At 35.0% G+C, this 27,836-nt stretch overlaps 1 protein-coding gene across 1 annotated transcript; it reads right to left on the bottom strand.

Moving 5' to 3' along the window:
• Window positions 1–117: 117 nt before the first annotated feature.
• On the bottom strand, window positions 118–27,836 carry LOC126777637 (caldesmon-like). Its single transcript, XM_050500748.1, has 10 exons — window positions 27,682–27,836; window positions 26,620–26,790; window positions 8,061–8,234; window positions 6,198–6,385; window positions 4,923–5,007; window positions 4,476–4,557; window positions 3,557–3,678; window positions 2,423–2,517; window positions 1,465–1,567; window positions 118–1,220 (listed from the first exon to the last, which is right to left on the bottom strand). The coding sequence occupies exons 1-10, from the start codon at window positions 27,781–27,783 to the stop codon at window positions 552–554; spliced, it is 1,791 nt and encodes a 596-aa protein (XP_050356705.1). The 5' UTR covers window positions 27,784–27,836; the 3' UTR covers window positions 118–551.

The following is a 27,836-nucleotide window of genomic DNA, read 5'->3' as shown; positions in this document are numbered from 1 at the left end:
AAAAAATAAAATTCGTATAGTAATATATTAATTTAGATTGTGTTATCTCAGAATTACTAAGCATTAATTCAATAAATTGTTTCAGTTAATTGGTATTTTATTAAGATTACAGATAATTATAGCATTGACGAAGCCCCAAGATTTAGTTTATAGATGTAAGACAGACTATGTTGAATATTGTCGTAATTTTTTTGTCAAGAACATTTATCGATAGGCCTAAGCTTTATTAGATTTTTTTTTTTAATTATTAATAGACAAATATTGGTTTTATAATACCAAATAGTATTTTATATTAAATCCTTTAAAGTTATGGACACGTTTTATTTGAATTGTATTTTTTTATCTATAATTCAAACCATCACAAATTATTATATAACATAATATTAAATAATTCGCATTAAAAAAATAACAATATAACATGCACATGCGAATAACATATAACCTAAATATATTTAACGTTACGGCACCATAATGTATAATCTACGTTACTAGATATTTTTTATCTGTACTAATACAGATAATATAGCCACAGATAATATTTGATAAACAGCTCAATTGTTTTTAGACATCATTTTGTCGAGCTTTAGTTGTTCTAGTTGTAGCTGACGTCGGATCGAGCCCAGCTGTGTTAAAATGCTCACATTTTTACCTTTTTCGTTCGGCAATGATTTTAATATATTCTTTTGTACGGCGGGTACTCGCCATTTATCGTCAACTATTTGCATTTTCTCACTCAAATTTGAAGTGACATCTTCACTCATTCGTCGTTTCGGAGAATGCCGTAAAACTGGTATTGGTAACGAGTCTTTGTCGTAATTTTCTGGAACATTCTTCTTCATTTCTTTCGGATGTTCGTGCACTATGGCCTTTTCTATAACCACATTCTTGTCTATGTCTAACTTTTTTTCAATTTCAGAGTTATCTAGTCTATTCGAAAGTAGACTTTCTTTGGTTGGATTAAGGTTTCTTCTCAAATAATTTTCAACGTCATAATTCTGTGAAAATATTGAGTTGTCTGGTATGTTAAAAGAGTATGGTGTTTTTTCGATTCTTTCTGGTTTATAGAAAAATGGTAGTTTCGAATGTTTTGGGGATTCGCTTTTGGATGTGTGTGTTCGTTTCGGGTGTATCGCCGCCTTGACTAGAGCTTCGTGTTCCATGTCAATTTCCTTCTGGAGGCTTTCTCTCTTCCTCTCGTAATCGAGTGCCCTTTCCTTCGCCTGTATCAAAATAACGTATATTATTGTTAGGCAGTAGCAAGATAAGTTTAATTACCATAAATGGATAATCATACATTATTATACATGGGCAGAGTTTTTAGAAATTGAACGACATATAATATATTGAAATGAAATAAAAGATTCAATGATTATTTGGACACGCAATTTGGACTGGAACAACCTGGGAGTCGAACTCGTGACCTTGCAATTGGCAGCGTTGAAGCACCGAGGCAGATAAACTTACAACTGTATTGATGTCGTATTGTCTTTCGATTTCCCTCTCTTGCGCCGTCTTCAATGAGCGAAGTTGTTCTTCTAATCTCCTCATCTCCGCTTGTTCCAACAATCTGAAATTATTTAAATAAACTTTAACATTTAATTTTAAAAAAAAATTACGGAACATTTAAAAATTTTCTTTAATCAATAATATTCTAATATATTATAATATATTTTTAAAGGTATTGGTTTTAAATTTTGTTACTTAATGTTATTTAAAATTGATATTGAAAATGTTTTAACCGACTTCAATCAAATAAGGAGTATGTATGTCCGTCGCGTGTTTCATTTTCTTAGGAACGTTACAATAATGTAACCACAATTTGTAGATTTCTTAGGATCAGAAAGGCAGACCGCTTTATTCACTCACTTATTTTCTTTCTGTTCTTAGGTACATATATTAGGTCGATTATATATATAAATAGATAATTACACCCAGACTCAAGACAAACAGACATGTTTCATGCACATAAATGTCTGTCCTGGGTGGGAATCTACAACCTTATATATATATATATTTATTTACAAAATAAAAGTAGTATACGTAGTATATCAGTTGTCTGATTTCCATAGCACAAGCTTTGTACAAGCTTAATTTGGGATCAGATGGCCGTGTGTGAAAAATGTCCCCGGATGTTATTATTATTAAGCTTTTTAATCTAAATAGCGTGAGCTCTTGCATACTCCTTTCTAGATGTATCATATATATATCATAATATCAGTCTTAACAGATATATAATAATAATAAAATCATTTATTTCGACCAAACAGGGATCATAAATACAAATAAATAGTAAAAAGACAAAAATTACAATAATAAAAATCTGAATTAAATCAAATCAATTCAAATTCACACTAATCAAAACAATCAATCACATTGAATTATATTAAATTTTATTATGTATAAAATATAAAGAGTTACTAACTTCTCTCTCGTTTTCCTCTCTTCTCTTATCCTCTGTTGTTCGACTATTTGATTCTTCAGTTCTTGCTGATAGAACTGACGACGCTCCGCTGCCTCCTAGAAGTTAACAATTATGTTGTTCATATTATTACTAACAGAGTAAACAAATGGCATACTGAAACAAAACTTTAAAACTGAGAAAATTTTTTTACTGGTGGTAGAGCTTTGTGCAAGCTCGTCTGGGTAGGTACCCACTCATCAGATATTCTACCGCGAAACAGCAGTACTTGGTATTGTTGTGTTACGCTTTGAAGGGTGAGTGAGCCAGTGTAATTACAGGCACAAGGGACATAACATCTTAGTTCCCAAGGTTGGTGGCGCATTGTTGATGTAAGCGATGGTTAACATTTCTTACAATGCCAATGTCTATGGGTGTTGGTGACCACTTACCATCAGGTGGCCCATATGCTCGTCCGCCTTCCTATTCTATAAAAAAAAAAAAACTTGGTGGTCGGGCTTTCTGCAGGCTAGTCTGGGTAACTACCGCCAAATGGCAATGCTTAGTATTAATGTGTTCCGTTGTTTGTAGGGTGAGTGAGGCAGTGTAACAGGGACATGACGTCTTAGATCCCAAGACTGGTAGCGTTTGTAAGGGATGATTAGTATATTACGGTGTCAATGTGCCGGTGACCGCCTCGTTGGTTTTGTGGCTTGATGTAAGGCTGGAGGTCCTGGGTTCAATTCCTAGGTCTGGCCAATAAAAAGTTATTGGATTTTACTGTCAGAAAATTTTCAGTAGCAGCCCGGAGTCTGGAAGTTGGAAGTGTGTACACTCCCGTACCTCGGAAAGCACGTAAAGCCGTTGGTCATGCGCCTGAACTCTTTCCGGTCGTGTCGGATTGCCGTCCCATCGGATTATGAGAGTTAGGGAATAGAGTGCACCTGTGTTTGCGCACACACTTGTGCACTATAATATCTCCCGCGTAGTTGGCTAATCTCTCTTGAGATTGGCTGCCGTGGCCGAAATCGGTCTGGAGGATATTATTATTATTACGGTGCCAATGTCCACTTATCACACAACAGTACTAAGTTTTACTGTTTAGCGATAGTATATATGACGATTGGGTACCACCAAGGGTAAATACTGCCATGTCACCTGTTCCGCTCGCTCGTTCCTTATTTTGATGGCCTCCGCGTCGAATATCGACGGCCTGTACGAGTGGCGGAGCTCTGACGTCAGCCTGTCACGTGCTGTCGGTTTGAGAACCGGGAGAGATTCTGGAATATTACAATGTATCAGTCAGTAAAAGCAACGACCATCTTGGGTTACAGCGAGAGGAGAGATCGCTCGAGGTACCAGGTACCAAAACAATTTCCAGGTGTACATAAGCGGTGTTTGATTTTTATAAATGTGATAATTATTATTTATATAACATTAACTGAAATGAAATCTATGTGAAGTGAGAGCGTCGACTAAAGGGCGCTGAGAGAGAGTCTCGCTCTACCCTTATTAAGGGCTAGGGCCCGCTCTGAATAAAAGCAATACATTATTATATAAAAATAAACTATAATATTTCCCAAAGCATGCAAACAGCTTAAGTAGACAGGATTAGTTACTATTGATTAAAAAAACGTGAGGCGAATAATTTATAATACTTCACGGCGACCACGACCGCTCTGACAAGAGTGTCACGACGAAGAAGAAGAATTAAAAAAAAAGCATTAATAATTCAGAAACTAAAAAATAAAATATATTCTCAAGTATAAATACTAATATAAAGGCGAAAGTGAGCAAGTCTGGTTATTAGGGCTAGAGGAAAGGGGTTAGGTAGAAAAAGGTTTAGCAAATTTCATCAAAATCGGTTCAGTTGTTTAGCCGTGGTAGCGTAACAGACAGACAGGTACCTTTGCTTTTATAATATTAAAATTAATAGATAAATTAAATTAGTATAAATAAATACTCATATGCGTATAGCTCAGAACGAAATCGTAGTTTGCTGTCCAAACATTATGCATGGATGCCAATGGTGTATACTAAATACTATATTATTTTTCTACAGGTATTATGTAGTCACCCAGGGCGGTCCAGGGGGAGCGCGCGCTGCGGGGGGACAGCTCGCGCTCGGCCGCCGTCAGCGCCGGGGGGGCCGGGGGGGCCTGCGGGGGGGGGGGGCACTCGTTAGCACACGGGGTACGTTCACAAGCATTTACAACAATAGCCTTCCCGACTGTGAATTAGTTTATATAGTCCGGGGAAGGTCACATATCTCAAGTAAATTCTGTTTAAAATAATAAAGATTTTATATTATTTTTTAATTAAATATATATAACTTATTAAGAAATATTGTGAATATATTTTAATTTAAAATAATCATTGAAGTAATCGAGTATTCTTAAATCAACAATAAATTATATCTATAAGTTAAAACTACTATTATAATAGACACAAAAAATTCAATCTTCGAAAAGAACGATATCAATGATTATTGATACAAATGTATAAAAAATATAATAAAACTTACTGCGAACATTTTTTCATCGTCCGTCTGTACGGCAACAGATAACGGCGCGCTCCTGTGGTCTACTTGGACACCGGTATCCACTTTCCTGGAACATTAATTTTTTTTTTATAGAATAGGAAAGCGGACGAGCATATGGACCACCTGATAGTAAGTGGTCACCAACGCCCTAACACATTGGCATTGTAAGAAATGTCAACCATCGCTTACATATCCAATGCACCACCAACCTTGGGAACTAAGATTTTATGTCCCTTGTGCCTGTAATTACACTGGCTCACTCACCCTTCAAACCGGAACACAACAATATCAAGTACTGCTGTTTTGCGGTAGAATATCTGATGAGTGGGTGGTACCTACCCAGACGAGCTTGCACAAAGCCTTACCACCAGTAATATGACCTTTAAGTAAACAAACAATCCGTAACAGTGACTTCTTTCCTGAATATTGAATATAAAGCTTTCTATACATGACCTTTTTCGCTGGAAAAACGCATTTACGCCTCTCTCCAATATGAAATTAACTATAGAAGGGCGTCCCCGGATCGCCTGCTACCATGATCGCTTACGAGCACTTTTATATATGGCCTTGTTTAATGGAGAAGAAGAAAATTAAACCTATGAATTGAAGGTTACAAATGTCCCAATGCTAGGCATCCTGCCTTTCGAGGAGAAGATTTGAAGCTTATTCCACCACGCTGTTCCAATGCGCTTCGGTCTGAATCATCAGATTCCAATCAAACTTCCACCCGACACATGCAGGTTTCCTCACGATGTTTCCTTAACCGACAAACATGAAACGATTTATGAAATATTTGATGAATTAAGCACAAGCGCCCATCTATTATATAGCGACATTTTATAATGATCGATTTTTTTTTTATAGTATAGGAAGGCGGACGAGCATATGGGCCACCTGATGGTAAGTGGTCACCAAACGCCCTTAGACATTGGCATTGTAAGAAATGTTAACCATCGCTTACATCACCAATGCGCCACCAACCTTGGGAACTAAAATGTTATGTCCCTTGCGCCTGTAATTACACTGGCTCACTCACCCTTCAAACCGGAACACAACAATACCAAGTACTGCTGTTTTGCGGTAGAATATCTGATGAGTGGGTGGTACCTACCCAGACGAGCTTGCACAAAGCTCTATCACCATTGAGCAGTTAACACGGGAAAGCGTAACAAACAAACATACAAAGTCGCTTTCGCATTTATATTATAAATATTATTATTTATATATATTATAGTTAGGATAGTTGCAAATACTTACGTTATGTATGTATTATTAGCGCCGGAAATGTAAGCGTTACTGACACTCGCTCTTCGTCTCTCCGGTATGATGTCTCGCTCTAACTCTAATCTCTCCCTTTCTCTCTCTTCCCTAAGTCTATCTTTCTCTTCTCTCTCCTTGCTTTCGCGCTCAGCCTTCTCTTTTGCTTCTTGTTTTATTTTTGCTTGCTGAAAATGAATTGTGTATTTCATTAATTTTTAACATTACGTATTTCTTATAGTTATTTTTTAGGGTAAATATTACATTAAAATATTTACAATAAAGATCATACAATAATGTTTTTTTTTTAACACATAATAGACAAGCGCTTGACCGTTGACTTGCCTGATCTTAAGCATAGTCACGGTATCGGATGTATCGCGCCTGCCCAGAAGGAAACCGTTTACCCTGGATTTAAAGACACCAACAGTGTACCTATCAGGAAATATGGACTCAGGCAAAGAATTCCACAGTTTCGCAGTGCGAATAATAAATGTGGATTCAAAGCGCTGCGTACGTAGGCGGGGAAGCTCCACTGTGTACCTGTGGCGCTTTGGTCGCGTTTGCCTGGCCGTTCGATGTAAAAGGGGCGGGAGGAATCAGTTCGTCTAATTCCTGAGCACATTCTCCGAAATGTACAATAAATATTTATATCTTAAAGTTATGTAAATAGAGAACACATAGGTGAGCAGATTAATGATATCAAACTGTGTCGGACATATTCACTTATGTCTTCATGAAATTGAATTATTCTGTAAATTATTGACCATTTAATATGGCGTTAGTTTTTATCTGTGGGGTGTAAAAAATCACAAGTCATAGCTGTGATGGAATTGAACAGACTATATTGATGTTCTTAGTGATCTTATAATTATTGTATTCAACTAATTACAAGAAACATCACACACACACACTTGTCAGGTTTATTCTAATTTAAATAGAGTGAAACTTTAAAACGTAGCTTTATATTATATAGTTTATCTACAAAGCGTCGTTAAAAAAAAAACGCGCGCTAAATCAAACTGCTATGTTATTGGTGGACAGAAAAGTAGTGATTAATTTGTAGCACGATTTGTGATTTGTTGAATGTGTTCAATTGTGTTATTCACATTTTTTAATCTACATCAATTTGTTTGATTTGGTGATCTATTTCAATAAAGACGAATTCGAGGTGTTTATAAAATCAGTTTCACTTCTACAGTACAGTAACAGCCTGTTAATGTCCCACTGCTGGGCTAAGGCCTCCTCTCACTTTTGAGGAGAAGGTTTGGAGCTTATTCCACCACGCTGCTCCAATGCGGGGTGGTAGAATACACATGTGGCAGAATTTCAATGAAATTACACACATGCAGGTTTCCTCACGATGTGTTCCTTTGACGTGTTAAGCAAAAGATGAATTATAAACACAAATTAAGCACATGAAAATTCAGTGGTGCTTTCCCGGGTTTGAATCCACGATCATCGGTTAAGATTCACGCGTTCCAACCACTAGACCATCTCAGCACTTCTACATGCTAAATATATAAAAAAACCATCTCCGAAACACGCTGCATCTTGTAAGCTCTTGTAAGTTTAATGTCAATTGGTTTATTGATTGTATCGGTTTTAGATTTGGTATGTACATTTTTTTGTTAATATCTCAGACGTTAACTAAATATTATAATTAAAATGATTTATTACATTGATTTTACGTGGTTATTACTGCTAACTTAATCGGGCACAGTTTATTTTATAACATAAGCTAAACCGCTGATGAATCATCTGGAAATTATTTTTATAATTTTCTACTTTAGGGGATGTATTATAATATATTATTTTTTTTATACTATATTAATCTTTTATTGAGTAATAAGCATAAATTACCTGATCAAGATATTCCTTGTATTGTCGCTGCCTCATCTTCCGTAAGGTGTTCCGTCGCCGCTCATACTCGCCGAGGCCGAGCAGCGCGTCCCCGGACGTCCTCTCGGCGCGTATGAGCGGATTGTTCGGCGAGAACTCCCCGGCTTTCAACATCCCTGGTAGCCCTATATAACGCTGTAATTATTCCATTTCATATATCTTTCGCAGTATTGGATTTATGACCGATTATAATTATAAGTACGTACTGGCGGTAGGGCTTTGTGCAAGCTCGTCTGTGTAGGTACCACCCACTCATCAGATATTCTACCGCAAAGCAGCACTTGGTATTGTTGTGTTCCGGTTTGAAGGGTGAGTGAGCCAGTGTAATTACAGGCACAAGGGACATAACATCTTAGTTCTCAAGGATGGTGGCGCATTGATGATGTAAGCGATGGTTAACATTTCTTACAATGTCAATGTCTATGGGCGTCGGTGGCCCATATGCTTGTCCGCCTTCCTATTCTATAAAAAAAAGTAACATTTTAGGTTTGGTGTCAAAGTGTATGCGATTATTAATTCACTGTTCAATTTTTGATTGTCACGCTTCATGTAACTCAAGTTCTATCGGAAAAGATTGCACTTTCATAAATTTTATTAGAACAGGAAACTTCCTGGTAATCAATGTTAACATAAATAGGAATGAAATACTGTTCGTTGGTAAAGGCATCTCTTGAGACCGGCTGCAACGATTTGTATAATAGTTTTTTTTTTCAGTCGGAAGTTGCTCGAAAAATTGGGAAATTCGGGAAAAACTGATTCTACTCTTTACTTTTTTTTTTAATTTGACAGGGCCCCAACTGACAAACGAGGCAGCTAGTAATTATCAACATCGGGTTTAATAACCTCTGTACATGTAAATATGACGTTTTTTTTTCACATTCATTGTTCACGATTACTCTGAAGCCGTGAATGATTGCATGATTAGACGCTATTATAGAACGTCACACCATTACAATGCTTAGGGCGCGTTCGCATGAAATGTTATTACATTTAATTTTATTTTAGCACGATGAAAGGAAACGGACACGTTCAAATTTAAGAGCAACGTTTTCGTAGATAACGTTACGGTTGTATCATGTGTAAGATGTAAAAATAAGTACTATAATTCATCTCGTGATCAAATAAGCCATGAGCCAATAAGCCATGACAATAATCTGCATGAAACAAAAGCAACATATTATTTATTTTTTTTAGGATCAGAGACAGTGATATATAAATTAAAAACATATAAATTAGGTATAATTTTTTTTTTATATAGTTGTAATGGAATAGGCGTTTGTCTTCCATCTCACCTGATGGAAAGTGTAGATGAAGACGAAGGTGGTACACGCCCATCCATAAGAAACCTGTTCACTCTACTCTTAAAGGCTCCAGAGTTCAACTTATCAGGAAAAATAGACCCAGGCAGGTCGTTCCAAATCTTGGCGACTCTCACCAAAAACGAGCTGTCAAACCGTTTAGTTCGACTTTTGGGTATGTCAACAACGTATGGATGAAAATTTGCCTGCGCCTAGTAGCCCGATAAAGGAATGGAGATGGCTCAATCAGTTCGAAAAGAGCCTTCGAGCACTCTCCAAAGTGTATCCTATAAAAAACCGATAAGCTGGCAACTCGACGACGATGCTCAAAGGTGTGTAGTCTGCTAATAATTGACACACGAATTAAACGATAATAAAAAAACCGGTATAAAGTAATATAGAAATACAGTTATATGGTTTACAAAAGCAATTTAGAAAATATAATAAATAAGTTGTATTATTACTGTATTACTACTAACAGTTATATAAAATTATATATAACATATTATATATAACAGTTATATAAAATATAATAAAAGCTATAACGCTTTCTAATATCGAGACCGTATAAAAATCAAGTTGAACATATTTCAAATACTTTCGAAGTTATAGTTACACTAAAGGAAATCATCTAAAAATATATATCAATGATCATGTTTAAGTCAGCAAGAGAGTAGGATATACCATTTTTTTCTGCCAAACAATTCATTTATGCATCCCTCTCAATGCGAGGGTGAGGTATCCTGGCCGATCGCCAGCCAGACTACCAGGTAACGTTACGTAATCCACAGAAAAACGGAATAAAATTTTACGACAGTTCCTGAATATGTACTTTTATCAGATAATTCAATTTCGTATATATTTACAAAAACACAATATTACTAATAAGAACATATGTATAGTAAATATATAACGAAAAACGTCAAGAGATTTTTTGAATATTGTTGTATATTTTAAAACAGGCGTTACATTTTGTAACATAATATAATTATATATATATATACATACATTTATGCATATATATATATATATATATATATATATATATATATATATATAACAATCTAATGTGTTCGAGTCTTAACGATGAAGCTCAATCAACTTCGCGAATAATTATCTGCATATAGCAGATAATTATTCATGTAAGAAGAGTTTTTTTATGTTAAATAAAACTCCAATAATAGTGTAATTAGTTTTGTTTTAGGAAATAATTTTAACGCCAATGATTGCAAATTGAATAGACATATTAAGTAGTAAAAGTAAATCTTCTCCTCAAAAATGCAGCCCAGTACAGCCCAGCAGTGGGACATTCACAGGCTGTTACGGTACGTATTGATTAAGTACTGCTTTGCCCGGTTTTTATTGATCTTACATACGAATGATAGCCATTACGCGTTTGATTATCCAAGATTTAGATTTTTTGTAACTACATCCACACTCAAAGTCTGGAAACAACAACAGCGCAATTTTAAGGCATTTCCTGTCTCGCACAACCGCTCTGTGGAACAAGTATTCACCAGCGGCTTTTCCGAACCGATATAACTTGAGAACCTTCAAGAAAAGAGCCTATTCGAATGCAAGTTCTCCGGTGTTGCATATGTGCATGAGCGGTAACATTTCCATCAGATGGGCCTCCATCCTGTTTGTCCCCAGAAAATCTAACTTTCTCAACAAAACGCCAGTAGACCTTACTACTACTTAAATTATTCTGTGAATGTATTTAGATTACACTATCGCATTGGAATTAATAATGACCATCCAACTTATTACTCCCAGAAAACATAAAAATATTTTCTTAATATAAATAAAAATATAATGCGTACTAAAAATCCATTAAAGACCAATAAAGTCGCATTTAATATCGCAGTTAATACGATAGAGGTGACCGAATGAAATCACAAAGCGCACTCAGTCGGCGACGTCTTGTCTAGACAATAATAAGTGGAGATTAAAAACGGCTGGTTTCACCGACAGCGTGGAGTTTGTCCCATTTTTTTTTCACTGGAAATACGTGTTACGCACTTCCCCCACGGCAATGACTCCGACGAACACGAGAAGATGAATCTACCATAATAAATCATAAGTGTCCAAGGTGCCGAGTGCGCCATGAACATCGGAATACCCACTAAAACTAGCGGTAACCCCTTCTTAACAAGGAGCGCAACGGGATCTCTTGGCATATCAATGGCAAATCAGAATTCGAATTTCGAATATACATTTACTCTAGAAAGAAACGAGCACATACCTGGTAGTTCTTAGTTACCTACAGGCAATGATCGAAGTACACTGTAATACATCTAACCAATTTCTTACGCCATCAATGCGCCGTCAACCACGGAATTTAATTATTGCAGTTCGGTTGTAGCATAACTAAGTGTTGGTGAAGATATACAGACAGACTTACGCAACGCTCTACCGCCGAAGACTTTTTTGTTATATATAGCCTATTCCAACCACAAAAGGACTAAACCAAAATAAACAATTTGGACACAGATATCATTGGTCACCGATATCAGTTGACCCGATATTGTTGATCGAGATCTTAAATAATCTATGACATTCACTATGGATTCGGGAAAAAATGGCGTTTTTTAAGTCCACGAAATTGTAATCGGAACTTCGAAAGTTAAATTAATGTGATTATAACTAGTTAAGTTGAATAGTGTTGTGGTATAAATAAAGGTAAATTATTCAAGAACTATTTATAGTGCGTAATACAGCAGAACAATTAGAAAAAGGCATGCAATTTGTAAATCTAAGTTTTGTTTACTTTTAATCCTACTCCGATTGGAATAGGGTATAGGTACACAGGTGGACGGTCATATGGGCTACCTGATGGTAAGAGGTGTCCACCACCTATAGACATTGACGCTGTCAGAAATATTAACATTTCCTAACATCACAAATGCGTCACCAACCTCGGAACTGAGATGTTATGTTCCATGTGGCTGTAATTAGACTGGCTATCCGTTCCAACCGGAACACAACAGCATTAAGTATTACTGTTTAGCGATAGAATATGTAATGAGCGAGTGGTATCTACCCATACACTGGTGGTAGGGCTTTGTGCAAGCTCGTCTGGGTAGGTACCACCCACTCATCAGATATTCTACCGCAAAACAGCAATACTTGATATTGTTGTGTTCCGGTTTGAAGGGTGAGTGAGCCAGTGTAATTACAGGCACAAGGGACATAAAATCTTAGTTCCCAAGGTTGGTGGCGCATTGGCTATAAGCGATGGTTGACATTTCTTACAATGCCAATGTCTAAGAGCGTTGGTGACCACTTACCATCAGGTGGCCCATATGCTCGTCCGCCTTCCTATTCTATAAAAAAAAAAAAAAAATACAGACTCGCACATAACCCTACCACCAAGTGAACAATAGAATATATACAGCCTATCAAAATAATAGACAATATACACAAAAGTCGCGGACCAACCGTCGTGGATATGATTATTTTTATGTTCAATAGTCAGATTACTATAAAAAATATATATAACAAAAAAATCTCTCAATAAAAAAAATTCAACAGCACGTTTTAACATCAAACCAGAAACATTTAATATATATGGGGTTAAAAAACTATAACAACGACCCGCCCCGTAGAACAAAGGACACATTTCCATACAATCGCCAGACGTAATCGTGATTACTGTGACCCAGATAACAACATTTTTCTGATAATTCGTGCGACGAAGAACGACGTACAAGAAGAAAATTTGAAATAGTTGCCTTGAAATAGTCTTGAAATGTAATAGGGCTTTTTCCGTAGTCTTTGTCATTGGCAAAATTTATTTATTTGCACAGTCTATTTCATAACTCTCTTAATCCGATGGCACGGCATTCCGACACGACCGGAAAAAGTTGAGGCGCAGGAGCAACGGCTTCACGTGCTTTCCGAGGCACGGGAGTGTGCACACTTCCAACTTCCAGACTCCGGGCTGCTACTGAGAATTTTCTGACAGAAAAACCCAATAAGTTTTTATTGGCCCGACCTGGGAATTGAACCCAGGACCTCCGGGTCTGCGGCCTTACATCAAGCTACTAGACCAACGAGGCAGTCAGCGAACCAATGTAACACACAGTGACAGTGGATATAACATCTTAGTTCCCAAGGTTGGTAGCGCATTAAACGGTGGTGACTACTTACTATTAGGGGACTGATTACTCAGTATACCTACATATTTCAAATAAAAAAAAACATTGCCATTGTAAGTAGTAACCATGCCATTGACCTATCACCGTAATGTGCTGCGAACTATGGAATCGAAATTTGTATTTATAATTACGATGGCTCAACCTTCAACCCAGAACGCGACTGTAGGGTAAGCAAACAGTCGTTATAATTTGGTCCAATTAGCTTATTGTTTATTGTGTACTCATATTATTTACAAACATATTTATTTTTGTAGTTTTCTTAAGGTTCTTGGTTGAAATAAGCTGTAGTAATACTTGCAATAATTTCTTCGATTATTTAGCCAGATTGATTTCAACTTTTGTTCGACATTAACCCGCTAGCCGATTACATATTTTATGAAATCGTTAAAAATATTTAATTTTAATAACTTACCACATAAAAAAATAAGTATTCAAATACCGCAGGAAACACAATAATATCATTAAGCCATTATAATTTTTGGAGACACTTTCAAATTAAAACCAAATATATTATTCCAAACGACAATTATTTCCGAACTCCTGGCACTCAATAAAAAAAGTAGTACAATTTAAAAATAGAACACTGTAATGGGTATATAAACCGCAACCATCAGCAAGAACATCATACCACAAACTGACTCCAGCACGCTATAGCGCGATTTCGTGATCACGATAGGGTAGGATTGTTTCTTAATTCCATTGCAATATTATTTTGTCATACAATTATTGATATATCTTGTAATATATAATATAAATACATAAGTCCATAGGGAATGCCATTATAACAATTAATTGGCAACTGCCTTTATGCCATGCCTGTAATTTTTCTGGCAATGAGCCAATATGTTAGAAAAGAGTTGTATGGAAAAACAATTCAATCAAGTGAATTCGAGTCCAGAATCAATTGAGTTTGTACGATATTCACCGACTGGGTGCTGAACACACGCCAATAATTCACCTACCTAACATCGCTATTAAGATAATTATTAAATATTGGTACTAATTTAATGAATACTGAAAATATAATGAGCCAATGAGAAATATCAATGTATTATAATACAAAAATGAGAATCAAATAGCACGAATGCAAGTATCAGTGTAGTAAAAAAAAAACAAGTTAACAGCATTGCGTTCACGGTGTAACGAGTGAATGAGTGTAATAATATACAAGAAAAATTACAACTTTGATGCTAAAGATAAGGAATTGTTAATTATATATAATAATAATTAAAATCTTTAAAAATGTGATATAACACCTTCTTGCACGGTTATTAATGGTATTGTCAGAATAATAGTATCCATGGAAGAAGGTGTTATATCACATTTTTAAAGATCTTAATTTGGTAGACAATGGACTAAAGTGTCCATAGTCACTATACACATCATGGTATCTTCAGCTCTAACGATTTAAAAGTATAAGATCTATAATGGATGAAATGCCTGGTGGTAGAGCTTTGTGCAAGCTCGTCTGGGTAGGTACCACCCACTCATCAGATATTCTACCGCAAAACAGCAGTACTTGGTTTGAAGGGTGAGTGAGCCAGTGTTATTACAGGCACAAGGGACATAACATCTTAGTTCCCTAGGTTGGTAGTGCATTGGTATTGTAAGCTATGGTCATTTCTTACAATGCCAATGTCTATGAGCGTTGGTGACCACTTATGCCTTAAATTATTACTAGTAATTAATAAAGCATAAGACTGTCATTAGAAATGGAAACCACATTATAAACAGTAACTAAGTAGCCTGGTTTCTAAGTGAAATGACCGAATCTTTCAATTGTCTATTGTAATAATATCATTATTCGGCAACGCGTTACGTTACAAAATGCATATTAATTAAAAATTACTTAAATGGGTCATAATTATTGCTTTAACACTCGCAAGTGTTACATCAACTCGAATAACTGCTTCCTTATCTTGAATGTGTTGCATTATGATTTATTATTAGGAAGTTTGGCTAAAGTTATTGGATATTTAGCTTATTAAATATATATAATATTAAAATCTAAGAAATATATATATGATTTTTACGCGCGAGCTGAGATAGCTATTAAATTCGAATTAAAATTCAAATTTATTTTATTCTAAAACGTATTCGACGTTTTAGAAAAACCAATCCTGCTTTTTTCTATATATTTTTGTGGTTTGTAAATCACTTCATTACTCACCCGTGAAATGTTAGCAACCGACATTTGGCGTTATACTATTTTGATGCGTATATCCTTGAAATGTTATAATCATTATAGTCAATGTCGCATGTCACTTTCTGACATTTCACGACCGTTCTCCGTGGAGAGTTTTTTAAGTTTGTTCTTAAAGAATAGCCCTGCTGTTATTAAAACGTATATTAAATGTCTATTATTGAACCTTGGAATAGACTAGACGGAACATGTGATTGTAAGCCGAAGATGATACGCGTTAATCCACTATTTTTATGTGCTTCATTCGTGTTTATAATTATGCCATGCTCGGCTGTGTAGAAAAACATTGTAAGAAAATCCATATGTGTCGGTTGAGTCTCCCATATATCTTTCCACACTGGAGCAGCATGATGAATTAAACTCCAAACCTTCACCTTAAGAAGAGATCAGGCCTTAGTCCAGCTCTGATTTTACAGGCTGCTGACTTGAGACAAATTGATATCCAAATCAAATCCGACTAATATTATAATTTAGCTATATATGTACATTTCATCTATGTTATAAGTTGAAACCTCGTGAGTTTCTATAAAATGAATTAAGTAATTACAGTATGCTACTTACCCAAGAATTAGAGCCGAATTGCCTACTGAACAAAAGGTGAAAACCGAGGACTGCGTGTTCATGTCGGGGCAAACAACACTGAAGTGCTTATGAACCTTCTAATGAGAGGCGGAAATACTTAAATAAAAGACCTAACAATGATCTTTATACATAAGCGCGTAGACACAACTCTATCACGAGTATATATTTAATTTACATACAAAAAATATTTCAGTCTTATCATTAGTATAGAAATAACATTTCAATTGTTGATAAGATCGGCCTTTTATATATTCAAAAAAAAGTCTAATATTTATAAAAGTGTTCATAAATATACATTAAAATTATATATTAATATTAGGGTTTGACATAATTTAGTTAATGTAGACAATATATTGGCTTAGCCTCGCCCGCGCCACTCCCCACAGGCACACCTGTACGCCTAGATATTATTGATCATTTCCTATTTATTTTAATAAGCGTTCTAGAAATTTCGATGGAGAAAACAGTTTTATTTTCTGGAAAGATAGAATGAAACGCCAATATTATATTTATACGATGGAATATGTACGTAATTTAATTGCTTTTGGTAAAACATTTTTAATTTTGTTTATGGATGATATGGGTTTTCTTCCTTATGTTTTGTTATTATTTGTTTATAGTATCGAATTTATATAAACAATTATTTAAAATAAGACTGTTGATATATTGAAACTGATTGTTTTATGATGCATACATTTAAAATTTGAGTAAATTTCAAAAGAAAACACGAGCAACGGCTTTTCTTAAATTCTCCTATCTATATAATATAATAAAAAGAAAAGAGTTATTTTTTTATTTGTTTGTTTGAAATATAAAAATTATTTCACGTGTAGAAAGCTACATTATCAGCGAGCAAGATAGGCTATGTACAAACAATTGTAGATCCATACGATAATTGCAATAATTTAATCAAGGTATCAATTTCTATCCTATAAAAGTCATTTTTGACATAAAAATAATTGTTCAACTGGAACTAAGTCGGGGCGGGCTAGTCTTGTATATTTATTTAAAAACTATTACGAAAGAACAATAAATATTAATAAAAAATAAAAACATACGTCATCATCGCAAATATTTTCCATAACTTCGAATCACATGAAATCACGAAAGATCACTTAAGAGTACGTAACAAAAGGTTAGTGCAAATATACTTATGTTTGCGCGCGTGCATCGCGTCTGATGCTTAAATTCTATCAATTGTGCGACTCCTACGTAGATCTGCGAATCTGGTAATGTCATAAAGAGAAGTATTTATTTATCTTAATTTTTATACAATAGGTTTAGTTGTGTAAGGTTTTTTTTTTTGTTTTTTTTTTCTTCTCATTTTATTAACTGGTTTGTGTGTGTTCAGTATGCAGTGTGTGTGTTAACCTTTATTGTTAATCTATCTAACTGAATAATCTGATAGGTATATTTTACCACTTTAAGAGCTTTATGCGTTCAATAATTCTTCCGGCAAACATAAATACTTTATGGGACTGACGTGTCTGTGCAGGACAAAAGTCCCTAAATAAAAAAAAAAAGACAAATACTTTGTGTTGTTGTGTTTCGGTTTGATGGGCGTATTAGCTCTGAACGGTTTTCATCAATGAGCTGAGTGATACTTGAGGAAGGTAATAATTTATTAAGGTTTTGTGTAAAATACGTGATAGAGCTTTACTGGCGTAGGCCGCGTAAACCAATATGTATAACGATATGAACGGTTCATGTACTTATTTTACTCACGCGAAGCCGAGGCGGGTTAGTAGTTTTATCATAACCATATGTTTTAAAAAGTCGAGATGGCCTAGTGGTTAGAACGCGTGAATCTTAACCGATGATCGTGGGTTCAAACCAGGACAAGCACCACTGAATTTTCATGTGCTTATTTTGTGTTTAAAACTCATCTCGTGCTTAACGGTGAAGGAAAACATCGTGAGTAAACCTGCATGTGTCTAATTTCATTGAAATTCTGCCACTTGTGTATGTCTACCAACCCGCATTGGAGCAGCGTGGTAGAATAAGCTCCAAACATTCTCCTCAAAAAAAAAGAGAAGAGGAGGCCTTTAGCCCAGCAGTGAAATATTCACAGGCTGTTACTGTATATGTTTTAAACATTATCGCTCCGACAGTATTCCAAGACATTGCGTCATTGAATCAAAATTTAATACACGGACGTTTTTTTACAACGCGACAAAACAATTATGTTATTTGTTACACGAATACGTAGGCGCAGAACTAAATCACTACAACGATTTTAAGCTTATTTTAATTGTTTTTTTTCACGTCACATCTAAAAATACTCTAAATTGTTTTACAAGTAGTGCTTTACACACTCGCTGGCTTCGCTCAATGCAGGATTGCTACATATCGTCACGGTAGCATGCGCAAGCGATCCCGTGGCGCTCCTCGTTAAGACGAAAAGTGTACCGCTGGTTTTTTTAGTGGATATTCTGATGTTCGGACGCACTCGACGCCTTGGACACCGGCGAGCCCCACATAACCTCCCACCGTTCCCGTGGGGTAAAAGGGTAATGCGTTTTTCCAGCATTAAAAAAAATAGGATTGCTAAATACCAATTACCTTAGCTCTTTCTTCAAAAATTAAGAGTTTCATACAAACTTTTATCCTCTTTATCACTTCGTTAGGGGTTAAATTTTCATAAAATCTTTCTTTAGTGCTAACCTACTGAAAAATACGCGTCGTATTAAAATTTTCACGCAGTAGTTTGGGCTATGCGTTGATATGTCAGACAATTATTATTTTATATATATAGATGATTCTTAGTTCAATTATTATTTGTGACTTTATGACATTTATGACTATTATTATTAATGACATTTGTAGCGCCAAAATGGACAAATTATTTAGTCTTAGTTCTAGGACTTAAAAATAAATATATATTGCTCGAAATGTTTTCTAACCCTTCATAACACACTAAGTCATGCAAACACATTTACGTCCGATTACTATGAAGAAACTTCTAGAATAAGTAGAATTGTGTACGAAGCATAATTCAAAAGCGTCTCTATAATGTTAATAAAAAATAAGTTTCGAAGGAACTAATATGGCCCAGTTTGAACGCGTAAATCTCAAACGATGAGATCGTGGTTAAGCCCAGGTAAGCACCACAGTTTAATTAATTATTTTAATTTTAATTAGTAATCTCGTTCTCGGCGGTGAATGAAAACATCGTGAGGAAACCTGCATGTGTCTAATTTCACTGAAATTCCGCCACATGTGTATCGATCATTGTAGTAGATAGTAGCGTGGTAGTATAAGCTCTCCTATCAAATGGAGAGGTCAACCTTAACCCAGCACTTACAAGCCCAACACAAGCTTGTTTCTCTTAATTTTCCAAAAAGGAACGGTCACTTATGTACAATATTAATTCTTTAAATATAGGAGCCGGGAATTTATCGCCCGGCGTATAATATGTCGGTCGAATATTGTCATATAACTTTCATTAACACTATTCGTATTAGTGAGATTGATAAATAGACCGGGGCCGATAATTTTATCGAACTCCCATGATTTAACTGTCGCGCCCATAAGGCAGTTCATAACGACCAGTTAAATAGCAAGTTCCAGTTTTTTAAAAGCAGATCAAAGTCAGATTAACTAAGTTTACTTTTATCTGTATCGTCATTGGTCGTAAGCAACAGGTTTCTTATAGACAATCGTGCTACATCCTAGACCGTGTCGATGCTTAACATCAGGCAAGTCAACGGTCGAACGCTGGCCTATTAATTGTAAAAAAAAATCAAGCGATGGCTTAATAAGCGACCAATGGGCGTTGAGTATTTACGGAATAAAAACGGTTTATTCTACAAATTTATCATTTAAATCTATAATTATCTGATACTTTCTTGACGTGTCATTAAGTATATTTATTATTTTATTTATATTGGTGTATTTTCACGTCAATATATATAATTGAGATTGTTACTAAAACTGAATTAACATTCCGTTAAAATTCTAATTTTGAATGTCATTTTAATAAATTGGTTATATATACAATGGCTTTTGTTATGTGGGCCATTGTATGATTCAAAGACGTTGTATGCCTTTAATAAACCAAATCTATTTATAACGGAACAGACGTATTGTTCAAAAATAAAATAGAATAGGATTTTTATTAGACAATTTAGGTTAAAAAGTCTTTGCATTCAAATTCGATAATTAATCCAATCAACATTAATGGTTTGATTAAAAGTTTATATATTATTGGGCTTTGTGTCATCCCTTTTGGGTAGATGCCACCCATTCATCACATACTTGGCCGCCAGCAATAGTTAATATTGCTGTGTTCCGAAGTTTGTTTGGAAGGCGAGCCAACTATAGGCACAAGAGACATAACACCTTAATTCCTAAGGTTGGACATTTAGACATCGCCAATGCCTATCGGCGGTGGTGACCACTTACCTACAGGTGAGCCATTTGCCCGTCCGCCAACCTAATACAATAAAAAAAAAAAACTTGTGGTGCTATTCTATAAATAACATAAAAATGTGAAATAATATTGCAATAATAAATTATTTATGAACTTGCCCACAACCTTGGTTAGAACAATGAATGATTATAATAAAACGGAAGTAGGTATCTGAGCATCAATGCGTTGCAGATTGGCGGTACAGCTAAAGGTTGTGTAATAAAAAGATTGAAGATACGTTGATAATGAATGATTACAGTATGTACCAACTACTCGAAACGCTCAAACAGTAATTTTTTTTTTTTTTTTATAGTAAAGGAAGGCGGACGAGCATATGGGCCACCTGATGGTAAGTGGTCACCAACGCTCTTAGACATTGGCATTGTAAGAAATGTCAACCATCGCTTACATATCCAATGCGCCACCAACCTTGGGAACTAAGATTTTATGTCCCTTGTGCCTGTAATTACACTGGCTCACTCACCCTTCAAACCGGAACACAACAATATCAAGTATTGCATGTTTTGCGGTAGAATATCTGATGAGTGGGTGGTACCTACCCAGACGAGCTTGCACAAAGCCCTACCACCAGTACTTATTATTGTTCTGTAAGGGTGAGTTTGAGGTGAGGTGAGATTCCGATCAGTTGGTTTTTGCGTGAAAGACAAACAAAGATCCATCCATCCTCATAAACTTTATAATATTTTAAGGATACACAGTGAACATCGTGTATATTGTGAAATTCAATACTCAAACACACAATTTTGCTCACGTAACATATCGAATACTATGCTGAATAGAATAAATATTTTGTTACACGTTTTAAAAAGTAGCGCAACGGAAAGATAGTGGACGCTAAAGTTTCCTCAAATCCCTGTGGGCTGAGTTCAGTCGAACCTTTCAAATTCAGTTCTTCGTAGCTATTTCCAGAAAACCTGATGAGTTTGTACGCTTTCACAAATTGTCTAGTTTAGTGCAGAAACTAACACTAGCTTTTGACTAAGCATTATCCTATTATTATTTTATTGAGTAGCTGGATGTACTTTTTTTTCTCTTAATTCTGTCAAATACATAATAAAGAATCTACATACTCTTCTATATATAACTACTTTTTTTTGTTACGCTATCACGTCTTAACTAATTAACAAATCATCATGAAACATTTGCATACACGTTGAGGATACAGAACAGGGATACAGGGATACAGAAAAGGACATTGGACTGGACTGAACACTTTCCACGCACGCGTTCGAACATGCACTGCCCAGCGATGGAAAACATCGCAAGGAAACCTACATGTCTGTGTATCCACAGCCTTGGAGCAGCGTGGTGGTACAGGCTCCAAGCCTTCTTCAAGCCATAATAACAGGCTTTTAACTTTAAACGAAAATAATTAACGATAACTACCCAAACACTAACGACTATGGATTCCTTAAAAAATGCCTGAATTTTTTAAGGAATAATATCTCATAAATATTGATTACGTATATATAAATTACTAATGTCTGTATAGCAAAGAGCCCATTGTTTTAACTTGTGTTTTATTAATGAAGCTTTATGCCTATATGGACACATCAATCAGTCAAGCGTGATGTGTAAACTCGATATACATATTTGATAATCACTCCGTGGTCATGTTCGTATCTATGAAGAAAAAAATGATTTAATAAAAAAATTTGAATAACAAGCGACATTTAGACATACCACGATTTAATAATAACCATGCTTTATTGAGCAATAGAAACTTGTTATGTAATGTTAATGTATAATTATTTAATAAGCCGAAATGGCCTAGTGGTTAGAACGTGCGAATATTAACCGATGATAGGGGGTTCAAAAACGGACAAGCACCACTGAATTTTCATGTGTTTGTGTTCATAATTCACCTGTGCTTGGCGGCGAATGAAAACATCGTGAGAACATACATGTGTCTAATTTTACTGACATTCTGCCACACGTGCATTCCACCAACCAACATTGGGATTAGCAGTTGAACATTCACAGGCTGTTACTGTACTATATAATTACTATTTAAAACATAAAATTGAGCCGAAATTAAAGACGAAATGTTTTACGAATTCACAAATAATACCACATTATTCTAGATCTATAGAATGACGAGCCGGTTGGCGTGGTTGGTGGATGCTTGCCTTTCACGCTGAAGGTTGTGTGTTCGATTCCCACCCAGGACAGATATTTGTGTGCATGAACATGTCTGTTTGTCCTGCGTCTGGGTGTTATTAATATAAGTATGTATTTACAAAATAGTATATGTAGTATATCAGTTGTCTGGTTTTCATAGTACAAGCTCTGTACAAGCATAATTTGGTATCAAATGGCCGTGTGTGAAAAATGTCCCAGGATATTATTATTATTATCTCGACCAATGACGTCACGTCAATTCAAGGTTAAAGTTGTTTGTCTTGCCATTGGTATCGGATAAACTTAGTGACATAAATGTGGAAAGGGTTGTGCAGTAAATGACTGCAGTGGAATTTTAGACATGCGCTTTACTGCAATGGACGCTTAAGTTATACATACGTCAACTGCTTTGTGTATATAAAAAGGACCATTTAAACTTGGCCCTCTTTAAATATGAGTTGCCGTAAATCACTTAGGTCGAGGTTATTTCGCTCATTTCAGCTATGAAATATTTAGTTTTTTTGTAGAGATTTAATCTTTATACAAACGTGTTTCGTTATGTGTGCCAAATGTTTTACAGTTTATGATAATACCGATTTATACGAACTAAGAATATAGGTTTTATTCACGTATTTGTTATGGTTTTCATAAAACAATGAATTGCAGGCGTTCGATTATAGGCTACTAGTTTCTACCCGCGTGTTTTCAGGCGTTAGGTATAAAAAACAAGCCTTTGTCATTTCTTCTTTAGATTTAAGCTTTCTTTGTATTAAATTGAATTCATATATCGCTCTAGTAAGAACTACAATAAGAAGTTTAATGACTTGGACATATTTTCTTGTACGTTAAACGTTTTGAATCTTCATAATAATTATTTATTATTTACTAAACTGCTTGTTTACATTCATGAATTAGTTTTAAGTGGAAACTTGATTGGTGTGTGAACGAGTTAATTGTTGTATAATGTATGTATGTATGTATGTATGTATGTATGTATGTATGTATGTATGTATGTATGTATGTATGTATGTATGTATGTATGTATGTATGTATGTATGTATGTATGTACTGTATGTTTCCCAATTATAATTAAAATAAAATCAAAAAATCTTTGTATCAAAATCGTTTTGTGGTTTAGCTGTTAAAACAGACAGACAGACTGGTGGTAGGGCTTTGTGCAAGCCCGTCTGGGTAGGTACCACCCACTCATCAGATATTCTACCGCAAAACAGCAATACTTGATATTGTTGTGTTCCGGTTTGAAGGGTGAGTGAGCCAGTGTAATTACAGGCACAAGGGACATAAAATCTTAGTTCCCAAGGTTGGTGGCGCATTGGCTATAAGCGATGGTTGACATTTCTTACAATGCCAATGTCTAAGGGCGTTTGGTGACCACTTACCATCAGATGTCCCATATGCTCATCCACCTTCCTATTCTATAAAAAAAAAAAAAAACATATAACACACTCACTTCCTCATACAATTCAATGTACAGACAAGGTTTCTACTGTTTTATTATATGATTTCCATTAATTTATAACTTAACTTTTGTAAGTAACTAAGCGATGATAATAATAGTTGAATGAACTTAAAATTAGCTCATACAATAATATAACGCTTTGCGAAATCAATATCGACAGATATCATTGCCAATGTCAAATGAATATAAGAGTAACCGCACCGCCTACGAGCACTCAATTGGTTCTCCGATTAGATGCACATTGCATTAGCTTTGATACACAACAGCAATATCTATAACCTTGGACTTACATAAAAGTAAAGTAACAGTAGTCCTACAGCTGGGCTAAAGTCTTTTGAGAAGGGTTTGGACAATATTCCTTCAATTTGGGTTGGTGGACATGCGACTTTCGTCTGTCACATGCAGGTTTCCTCTCAATGTTCATGAGCACATGATGAATTATAGATACAAATTAACCACAGGAAAATTTAGTGAAGCCCGGGAATGAAACCGATATCTTTGTTTAATATTCACGTGTTCTAACCATCTCTGCTATTGAACTTATATAATGATTTAATTTAATTTAAAATAAATAAATCTTTATCCTATATTGGTTTTAACAGGAATGTATTTTATACATAATTCACAAACAACCATATACAAATGACACAATTTTTATATAACAGTAACAGCCTGTTAATGTCCCACTGCTGGGCTAAGGCCTCCTCTACCTTTTGAGGAGAAGGTTTGGACCTTATTCCACCACGCTGCTCCAATGCGGGTTGGTAGAATACACACGTGGCATAATTTCAATGAAATTAGACACATGCAGGTTTCTTCACGATGTTTTCCTTCACCGTCAAGCACGAGATGAATTATAATCAAAAATTAAGCACATGAAAATTCAGTGGTGCTTTGCCCGGGTTTGAACCCACGATCGTCGGTTAAGAGTCACGCGTTCTAACCATCTCGGCCATCTCGGCTTGCTTTTTTATAATTTAAACATTTTTTTTATTGTTTTAGAAATATGAATGTAACTTTTGCTACTTTAAATTACCGCTTTCCTTCGCAGTTGTGATACAACAGTTTGTAGTAGTTAAGTTAACAACCCACAATTATATGCACGCTACTAAACTTGTTGTAATTTCACTTTATTTTCAAACAATATTTATTTTTATAATATCGATGTCGTTTTCTCGCCCACAGCAGTCATTCACCTTTGCGCATTCTCTGTCCTACGTGACATTGGCGAAATCTACCGATTTGGCAAGAACAATACGGGTGTATAAGAAAAAATTGTGGTATAGTGTATTAGATGTGATATCCTTAGTAATAAATAATAATGAATCTCAAGAGAGATTAGCCAACTACGCAAGTGATATTATAGTGCACAAGTGTGTGCACAAACACAGGCGCACTCTATTCTTTAACTCTCATAATCCGACGGGACGCCAATCCGACACGACCGAAAAGAGTTAAGGCGCAGGATCAACAGCTTTACGTACTTTCCGAAGCACGGGAGTGTGCACACTTCCAACTTCCGGACTCCGGGCTGCTACTGAGAATTTTCTGACAGAAAAACCCAATAACTATTTATTAGCCCGACCTGGGAATCGAACCAAGGACCTCCGGGTTTGCGGCCTTATATCAAGCCACTAGACCAACGAGGCGTTATTATTATCCTTAGTAATATTACAAATGCGAAAGTCAGTATGTTTGTTACTAAGCTGATAATGATGTAATTTTGCATACACATTGTCTGGGATACAGAGAAGGACATAGATATATTACTAAAAATACTTTTGTGTTGTTTTTTTTTAATATACAGTAAATCAAACTTTTTGAACTGGTCAGCATATCGTGCCTTACGTGCAGAAGCAAATAAATTACTACAAAATTTTCAAAGACAAGAAATCATTCATCATTAGGATCATTGTTTTTCTTCACATTATGTTGGAAGTCATTATCCTCAACCACTCACATGACCCACTGAGTGTAAATTTTGTATTTTTCATATGTCTTTTGGTATATTTATCTTTTAACTTATTTAAATTAGAGAGTGAAACAAAATTTTTAGCTACAACTTTTTTTTAGTATTTAAGATATCAATTATTTTCATTTCATCTTATGTGATGATCAAGTTTGAAATAAGTATAATTAAATCAACTTAATTTTATGTATGTCTAATATTTCTGACCAAATTCTGCCAATCATTTAAATAAGCTTCCATAAAAAAAAAAAGAATATGTAACATGTAACACTCACCCGTATATATCTTTCCAAATCGGACGGTATGTCTTCCTTTAAGTATTCCAACGTATTTTCTCCGAGGGTTTCATTAGTGTTTGTAGGTACATTATTTTCGGACAGAGCTCTCGGTCGGCTAACTCTCACATTTCTTTCAGACTTCAATACGTTCTGCTTGTTCGATACATCCTAAAAAGTATAATACATTAAAACGGGTTTATCATATACTAAGCTTGATGACGACACAACACAAAGTAAAGCCAGATATATATAAAAGATAATATAACAAATGTGATATGAAAAGCAATGTATAAAGTAGGCTATCGAAATTATAGAATCAAAATAAATGCGTAATCAATACTTATTGACATTTCATGTGTACACACTATACATATTTTAGAAGTGATGGTTCATAGCTTGTGTGATATAACACATTTTAAATGTTACTTTTATAGAAATATCTTGGTTTTTTTTGATATGTTGAAATTATTATTTTAGTTTATATATCAAATATAAATTATTAACATATATTATAGTTATTCTGTTATAATTTTATAATTTAAATCAATTAAATAAATAAATTTGAATTTATTAAATAATGCAAAACATGTTAATTTATTATTAATTAACATAAACTATTAAAATAAAACTATGTTTAAAACTTTAATAATAACTACAACACTTCATACCTGTAATGTTTTAAGTTAATTTATAATTATATAACATTTTTGAGTAATAAAACTATTATTATATTCGACTATAAAGTTTTACTAAGAATATGAAGACAGCATTTTATAAAATACTTTACCTAATTAATGGCTTGTAAAAAAAATCACAAAATTACTTAATAATAGCAAAAATAATAAATAAGGCACCCAATGAATTACATTTTTATGAAATTAAAAAACATTAATAAGTTATCGCGTAATGTGAAAACTGTTATATCTTCAACGAAACCGTCTACACGGCCAAATCAATAGACGGCCACCGGCGACTGGCAGAAAATCGATAGAGTCGAGTTTTCTGTTAAGAGCCAAGCAACAGGTAGTAATACGCGTTCACACTATTTTAAATACTCACATTAACGTTAGGAGGCGGCGAGAGACCAAGAACGGTTTTCTCCTGCTCTATCTCACGACGTTTAACCGTAATTAGCCTTTCTAAATCTGCCGTCGATAGCATTGTTAAGCGCTGTTTAAAATATTACTTTCGCTTACGGCGGGAAAAAGTTTAAA

Source organism: Nymphalis io, chromosome 23 (assembly GCF_905147045.1).
Source record: "Nymphalis io chromosome 23, ilAglIoxx1.1, whole genome shotgun sequence".
Taxonomy (NCBI): domain Eukaryota; kingdom Metazoa; phylum Arthropoda; class Insecta; order Lepidoptera; family Nymphalidae; genus Nymphalis; species Nymphalis io.
Note: the sequence above shows the minus strand (reverse complement) of the source record. Positions and strands in the feature narration are given on the sequence as shown.

Excerpts from the sequence above, each read along its gene's own strand:
- LOC126777637 (XM_050500748.1), bottom strand. The coding sequence starts at position 27,783 with ATGCTATCGACGGCAGATTTAGAAAGGCTAATTACGGTTAAACGTCGT. Across the intron at positions 8,235-26,619 it reads ATTTGGAAAGATATATACGG|CGTTATATAGGGCTACCAGG; the intron begins GTGAGTGTTACA and ends GAATAATTACAG. Across the intron at positions 6,386-8,060 it reads ACAAGGAATATCTTGATCAG|CAAGCAAAAATAAAACAAGA; the intron begins GTAATTTATGCT and ends ATTCATTTTCAG.